The sequence below is a fragment of the Ochotona curzoniae genome, unplaced genomic scaffold, assembly GCF_017591425.1.
Source record: "Ochotona curzoniae isolate NIBS_2020 unplaced genomic scaffold, NIBS_Ocur_1.0 scaffold_4683, whole genome shotgun sequence".
NCBI classification, from domain to species: domain Eukaryota; kingdom Metazoa; phylum Chordata; class Mammalia; order Lagomorpha; family Ochotonidae; genus Ochotona; species Ochotona curzoniae.
Genome location: NW_024467121.1, coordinates 29,187,363 through 29,195,555, shown reverse-complemented (window position 1 = coordinate 29,195,555; position 8,193 = coordinate 29,187,363). Strand labels below are relative to the sequence as shown.

The 8,193-nt window shown below is 38.4% G+C and overlaps 1 protein-coding gene across 4 annotated transcripts in view; it reads right to left on the bottom strand.

The window, feature by feature from the left end:
* Positions 1-868: 868 nt before the first annotated feature.
* Positions 869-8,193, bottom strand: part of LYST (lysosomal trafficking regulator) — a 173,266-nt gene continuing 165,941 nt past the window's right edge. For 3 of the 4 annotated variants that reach the window (XM_040968181.1, XM_040968182.1, XM_040968183.1), the window contains 3 exons: positions 4,653-4,809; positions 4,155-4,226; positions 869-2,850 (listed from right to left, as the gene is read on the bottom strand). In XM_040968181.1, the coding sequence (XP_040824115.1) occupies positions 2,712-2,850; positions 4,155-4,226; positions 4,653-4,809 (368 nt within the window). In that variant the 3' untranslated portion in view covers positions 869-2,711. The remainder of the gene's footprint in view (positions 2,851-4,154; positions 4,227-4,652; positions 4,810-8,193) is intronic. The other variant, XR_005882511.1, reaches the window with a different exon arrangement.

Sequence of the window (8,193 nt, the reverse complement as noted above, 5' to 3'; positions counted from 1 at the left end):
TTCAGAGCAACGGCACAATTGACTAATCCTCCCCTTCAGGTGCTGGGATCCCATATGGGCACTGGTTCATGTCCTGACTGCCCCACTGCCCATCCAGCTCCCTGTTGGTGGCCTGGGAAAGAAGTGGAGGATGGGGGCACAGCACAATAGCATAGTGGTTAAGGTCCTCGTCTTGCACGCCCAGGACACCATATGGGCACCGGTTCTAATCCCAGCAGCCCTGCTTGCCATCCAGTTTCCTGATTGTGTCCTGGGAAAGCAGTGGATAACGGCCTAAGGCCTTGGGACCCTGCACCCACCTGGGAGACCTGGAAGAAGTTCCTGGATCCTGGCTTCAGATTACATCAGCTCCAGCTGTTGCGGCCACATGGGGAGTGAATCATTGGATGGAAGATCTTCCTCTCTGTCTCTTCCTCTCTGTATATCTGACTTTCTAATAAAAATAAATCAATCTTACAAAAAAAAAAAAAAGAAGTGGAGGACGGCCCAAAGTCTTGGGACCCTGCACATGTGGGGAGACCCAGAAGAGGTTCCTGATCCTTGGCTTTGGATTGGCTCAGTTCCAGCCATTGCAGGCACTTGGGGAGTGAACCAGCAGATGGAAGATCTTTCTGTTTCTCCTTCTCTCCGTAAATCTGCCTTTCTAATAAAAATAAATGAATCTTTAAAAAATAAATAAAATAAATGATCTTGCGAATCATCTCTGAACATCACTTAAGGGCAGTTAAGGTTGCAATATAAAATTCTGGCACAAAGACATAATGAAGAAGTGATATAAAATTATATTCCAACATGGGCTGTAAGAAACAGTTACCAATTTGTGATCTTGTCATAATATTTAAACTGTACAGAGGACAGATTATTTAAATCTATTTTTATGAAATTTATTTCCAAATTGAAGTGGCAGTGTATACAAAGGTAACAGAGCTTGTGACAATTTACAGAAATGTTTGCTACAACATGCACATTATGAAGCATCTCAAACATATACATATTAACTTCCATGCTTAATAAATAATCCCCCCAATTAACATTTATTTTTACATAAAAATATAATATTGCACTCTTAACAAGACCAGTTATTTGCATATTTTCTGTTTAGATAAATGATGAATTTCGGCCTTAAAAAAAGACTGAGTAGCAACCCCATTGTAACAGGGGGCTTATGTAAAGTTCTTAGTAAAAAAAAAAATCAAAATTAGACAATAGCTGCAATTTCTTTTGCACAAAGCAGATCACTTCAATGTGAATAGGAATAATTTCATCTCTGCCTTTATATGGGCCTCAGATTTACCCCATGGCTGGTACTAACCACGGTATAGAATGCAGCCTGCTACGTGTCCTTATGCAGGTGTGCAGTCCAGGTGCAAAGCAGACGAGGGAGGACACTACTCGCTTACCTAGTTCAACAGCAGAGACTTTGGAATTGTATTTTATATATTTTTATGCAGAATGTCATAGAAAGCCTGGAAGTTACAAAAATAGTTCTGTAAACACCATGTGAATCAAATTTCCACAACGAATCACACCTTATTCATAGGCAGGAATACATACTTCTGTACTTTTGTTAACATTACTCAGCTTACTTTACTGTGTGTTCAAAGCCAATAAATCAGCACCCTAAGTCAGAATACAGCTGTAATAGCATGAGAGAGACAGACTGCTCCAACACAGGGTCAGGAATTCTGGCTTTATGGTATTTCCGTTGTCTGTAGCTCATACTTAGATTTTTTCATAGTTCCTAGAATTCTCAAGTTAGTGGAAACAGTGAAAATAGTTCCTTAAACTGCCTCCAGTTTATACTAGAGCAAGCATTTTTTTTGACAGTTTTATTGCAGGGAAGCAAATTGTTCCTGCAGGTTGGATGAGGTGCCTTGTCTAAGCTCTGTAATCAAATCTGTGCAAACTCCTTGCGAAGCAGAGGTTTCTGTTCTCACAAGTGAGTCAGCACTGAATCCTTAAGCAGCAGCTAGCACGACAGTGACTGTGTTTAATTCTTAGTAACTCCATTAGGGATGTTCAACATTTAGTGCTACAAATTTTAAGCAAAAAATTTTAAGAAGAAACAGAATATGCCTGAAATCAAAGATACCTGTATTCTTGTTTGGCTGTCAAAAATTTGCGGCTCTCTTTTGCTCTAAGAAAGCAACTGGCAAAAACTAATCAAAGTTGTAGTTTATTTTTACTAAATTCATTTGTAGTTTACTTTTATTATTCAGCTATTTCATAAAATATTTGATGCTGAGGCACCTATAATTTGCTTCTTAAACCAATTGTTGAGTGCTGTGTGTAGGTATCTCAAAGCTGAAATCTCTTTACATACAACTTTTAGGATATTTTCTAGAAACAATTAGTTGATTAACTGAAATTCTACTGGTCCTCTTGGAATAACAGAAAAAGGGAGACTTTAGTCTTTTCTTCAGAATACCTACGTGGCACAAAAAACTCAGAATGACTTTAATTTACCATGCAAGATTTCAAACTTGTTCAGTGGATACTGATACAGTCTTCCAGATTCTCACTAAACTAGAGCATAACTTTCCTCTCGGACCATCTGAGTTTTAGAATTTTGCACAGATGAAGACATTTTACCATTGTCCAGATGGTCTGTTTGCTCATCCACTCTTCAGGTTCCATGTCTTGAAATGGGTGAGGTCAACAAATCTAGTTTGGAGTCACAGTGCTTTGGAAAGTGTTGAGTTCTCTCACCTTCAACCAGCTGCATAGCTGCTAAGGAAGGAATAGAACATTGGCTGTTTCAGGCGCTGCTGGTCCTTCCGACACCAGGCAATCACGGTGCCATCACTGTTGGCCGTGTATAAATGGTGCCCATCGCAAGAAAAGGTAAGACTGCAAAACAAAAAGGTTTTGGGTTTTCCATTATACTTTTTAGTATTGTGTTAGCATACCGGTCATCACATAAGGGTTAGTTTAAAGAAGAAAGATACTTTCACTGAGTATTTTTCACATTTCAAATGTAAGTTAAATGACTGCTTACAACTCACTAGTAATAATAGTCACTGTGATATAGTCACTTTGCTGAAAAACTTCTAAGACTAGCTTATGAGACTTCATTCCTTCTTTGTATATTTTCTTTTTAATTCTGTTTACACTTTATTCCTCAAAGAACAAATACCTGTGTATAGAAAACTTTTGAAAAAAAAATCACAGAACTATATTTTTTTCCGTATAGAAATAAGTGATATTTTATGAAGAAATAACTTAGGTTGGTTAGACTTCAAGTTTGGTACTGTGGAAATAAATTCTGTAGCAGAATTTGAATCACTTTACATCTAACTGAATCTTTAAAGTAAAATTTGTTAATTAGGCAAAGGGTAACTGGTTGTTTATACATCTTTTCAAGCATATTTCCGCAATTATCAACCATTGTTACCACCTTTTCTAATTTTTTTTAAGGATTCTTACATTTTTATTGGAAAGGAAGATTTACAGAGAGAAGGACAGACAGAGTGAAAGACCTTCCCATTGGCTGCAATGGCTGGAGCTGAGCCGATCACAAGCCAGGAACCAGGAACCTTCTCCAGATCTCCTGTGTGGGTGCAGGGTCCCAAGGCTTTGGGCCATCCTCCACTGCTTCCTCAGGCCACAAGCAGGGAGCTGGATGGGAAGTAGAACAGCAGGGACACAATCTGGTGCCTAAATGGAATCCCACTGCATGCAAGGCAAGGACTTTAGCCACTAGGCTACTGTGCCTGGCCCTACTATCTTTTCAAAAGAAAAAGAAAATAGAAGAACCAGAACCCTAGAAGAACCAGAACCCTTTTCTGGGCATACTAACAAGTGTGTTTTTACATTAGAGTTCAAGTTCCTGAATCAGATTTTAGACTCCCTGAAGGCAAGCAGTGTGGTTTCTCTCACTGCTGGATCGTATTCAATGGTCAGTTCCTCATGAGGACTTTGGTCTAACCCGAATATGCCCAGAAAAGGGTTCTGGATCTTTCATTTTCTTTTTCTTTTGAAAAGATAGTAGGGCCAGGCACAGTAGCCTAGTGGCTGAGGTCCTTGCCTTGCATGTGCTGGGATTCCATAAGGGCTTCAATTGTTTCCTTAGGTTTGGGCTTTTTAATATCTCTCTCTCTAGCAAAAAGGCAACCATGAGTTACATTTTGAAAAATAAAGGTGGAAGATCTTACCTTATGATAGGTTTATTTGACTTGGGAAATGTAATTTCTCTCACAGGCTTTAAGTCCCATGTACTCCATAACCTGCAAGGTAAAAGTGATCACCTACTTATGGAAAAACACCTATTCACTAAAGAACAAATGAACAAACAAAAAACAAACAAAAAAACCTTCACATACTTGTTTGCTAAAAATTATCTGAAAAAGAATATAATAACCAGTAGTTGTCTGGGAATTTTGAAGGAGATGGGTATGGGAATAAAGAAAAAAAAATTTTTTTTACTTTGTATACTTTCATAATGTTAACAGTTTATATTTAATATGAAATTTCAAAGCTGTATTAGAGCTATCTTTATTATTTATAAATAAACAGGGCTAACTGAATAATCTATGTTCAAAGTTGATTTTAAATCTCCAAGTAGTAAATATATCTAGATAGTAAAAACGATTTCTGAAACCGCTGTGTCTTGATGGATAAAAGCAAAGAAAGAGAATTCAAACACTGCTTACCTTACAATTCCATTTTCCAAACCTCCAGCAATGACATTGATAGATACTCCCTCAGGTTGGTTGGAGAAAGCAACGGAACAAATGATCTCCCTGCAGTGGACATGTCCAACAAGGTCCCCATTCACTGTCCACAGTCTGAGGTCACTGCCTCCGCCAGCTGAAACACCCAGGCACCCCACAGGTCATCAGTGTGTGGCCAGCTCAGAGTCTACCCGAATCTCAGAAGGGCATCCCAGCAGGCCAGTATCACTTCTTTAGTGAAATTTATAGATAATCGATGACTTAACATTGTCTATGTGAAATTAGCACATTGTAAGCCACACAGAGCTTTCCATATTCATCTAGAGACTCACCAGGAAAAAATGTTTTAAATTTAGTAATAAAGAGCAGTAAGGTAAGTGAATCATGAATATTTGTGTAAGTATACTTTTAGTATATAAACTGTTAAACTTGAATTATGTTTGGAAATGTCTGGGGAGCTAAACCAACTCTAAAAAGAGATGAAAATATTCTATAAAACCATTCAAATGTAATGACTTATACGACTTTTGAAGAGGAAAGACTATAGCAAAAAACTACCTAAGTCAAAACTTATCCTTGTGAATATCTACAAATGATTTTTTAAAAATACTTCCTTATTTTTATCAGAAAGGCAGATTTACAGAGAGAAGAAGAAAACATCTTTTCTCTGCTACTTCATTCCCCAACTGGTTGCAATGGCCAGAACCAAGCCCATCTGCAGCCAGGAGCCAGGAGCTTCCTCCAGGTCTCCCACATGGGTGCAGGATTCCAAGGCTCTGGACCATCATCCTCTACTGTTTTCCCAGGCCACAAGCAGGAAGCTGGATCAGAAGTGGAATAGCCAGGATACAAACTGGTGCGATATGGGATCCTCGAACATGTAAGGTGAGAATTTAGCAACTGAGCCACTGAGTCGTGCCTTACAAATTATTTTTTTAAAAGATTTATTTATTTGGTTATTTATTAGAGTTAGAGAGAAAGAGGTCTTTCATCCACTGGTTCACATAAAATAACAATACATAACTTTATGGACACTGAAAGAATAGAGACTGCTAGTGAATAAGGGTGGGGGAGGAGTAATAAAGGTCTTTTTTTATAATGGTTATAGAGTTTCTGTATGAAGTGACAGAAGTTTTGAAGTAGTGGTAAACAACAGTTAATACAATTAATGTCACTTTATTGCAAAGCGAAACATGGTAGAAATGCCATAATGTTTAATATGTTTTATGACCCTTCTCTTCCCAAGTGCTCAGTGTCTTACTAAAAGTTCTTCATGCTTGTGTAAGACTGAATAGGAGATACTACCTAAATACAGTATTGAGGTGTTAAATCTAACGAAAAACATGAAATCATCTTTATCGTGATAGACTACATTTTGTCTCTTTTTTGGAATTTAGTAGCTGCAGAGGGAGTTTTTTTTTTTTTTTTTATATGAGTATGAGTGAAGTCAGAGTACTATGAAATTCCCAGGATACACATATAGGCACTTCACAAAGTTTGTGGAAAATGAAATTAAAAGCGAAGCTTACTAAAATACAGAAAGTGGGAGGATAAACTTTAGTCTGGATCATTAAACACAAATGCTTCCTTTTTAAAAAAGCAACTTTTAAATTACAGTTCCTATATATCAAGTGTTCTTAATAATATTTTTATATATGTGTCAATAGTCCTTTAAAAACTGGAAACAGCACATATGTTCAAATTGAAAAAAAGTGTTCTACTCATTGCTGCATTACAGTGTGTGCTAGCAGGCTAGCTAATATCAGAGATAGAAATCACTACTGGTAGAAAGAAGGGAACTAACTGCAAAATTCAAGCTCTCTTAGGATAAGTTCTAACTTCCAAATACTGCCAAAATAAGAAAGCAGAGAACCCTTTATAAATCATCACTATGTTCTTGTAGCATTTTATAAATCATCATTATATTCCTGCATCATCTCTCTTTTGCTGTGACACTCTCAAAAACTGCTAACGTGGGCTGGCATGGTAGCCTAGTGGCTAAAGCCCTTGCCTTGCATACGCCAGGATCTCATATGGATACCAGTTTGTGTCCCTGCTGCTCCACTTCTGCTTCAGCTCCCTGCTTGTGACCTGGGAAACCAGCTGAGGATGGCCCAAAGCCTTGGACCCTTGTTGATTGGCTCAGCTCCAGCCACTGCAACTACTTGAGGAGTGAACCAGCACATGGAAGATTTTTCTCTGTGTCTCTCCTTCTCTTGGTAAATCTGACTTTCCAATCAAAAATAAATAAAATCTTTAAAAAAAAATTTGCTAACGTACACCAGCCAGAAAGTACACTAGTAAAGTTATCAGTCAACTATTTATATATTTGTACTACCAAAGCCAACTGTTAAAGCAAAAACATTTCCTTCATTAAGATCAATAAAAATATTTCCATAACATTGTATCACAACTGGGGGCTAAGAGTAGCATAAATATTCTCACATCTGAAATCTTTAATAATGACTAAAGACATTATTTAAACACAAGAGTAAATTAATACTTTGCAAAAAGAAAATGTAGCAACAAAACTGAAAGAGGTATCAGTGATCTAACAAACATTCACTCATATGTCTTTGGTTCCTGGCACAGAGATGACAAAACCCTTGCAATTCGCTGTCTTCTATAGGTTAATGAGATGACTTGCAGGGGAAGGGTTAGACAGCTTTAGGCTCCTGAATGGTCAGGATCCCAACCCCACTCCTACACCCACAGTCAGGGAAGGGAGGGGGCTGGAGACTGAACACAGCCCCAAAGGCTAATGATGTAACCAACTGTTCACATGTAAGGACACTTCCATAAAAGCCCGAGAGGACAGGGTAAGGAGTGTTTCCAGGTTGGTGAACACAACTCCAGGACCCTGCCTCTACCAGGAAAGAGGTTCCTAAGGCTCATGGCCTTTGTGGAGCTTGCCCTATGTGTCTCCTCGTCTGGCAGTTCATTTGTACCTTTTATAATAAATGACAGGGGTACCTAAGGGATTTTTCTGAGTTTTGTGAGTTTAACCAACTACTTAACCTGATGGTGGGTAAGAAGTCATGGCAATCCCCAAAGTTACTAACTTTAATAATGTGGGAACTTGCTTAGCCGAACAAAAAACAATTGTGTCAGATTTGGAGAATTTGTTGGTATTTGAAAAGATGTCATTCATTCGGTGCTAGGAAAAAACATGTAAAAAGCTAGAAAAGGGTAAGGGAATCGCTCTTCATAAATATCTCAAAGATATTCTACACTGAATGGATGAAAAGGCATAGTTTTCATTTTTATTGGAAAGGCAGATCAGATTTACAGAGAGGAGAGATACAGAAAAAGATCTTCTGTCTGCTGGGTCACTCCCCAAGTGGTTATAATAGCTGGAGCTAAGCTGATCTGAAGCCGGAGCTTCTGGCTCTCCCAAGTGGATGCAGGAGATCTCAAGGCCCTGGGTCATCCTCTGTTGCTTTTCCAGGCCATAAGCAGAGAGCTGGATGGGGAGTGAAGCAGCTAGGATAAGAAGCGGCACCCATATGGGATCCCAGTG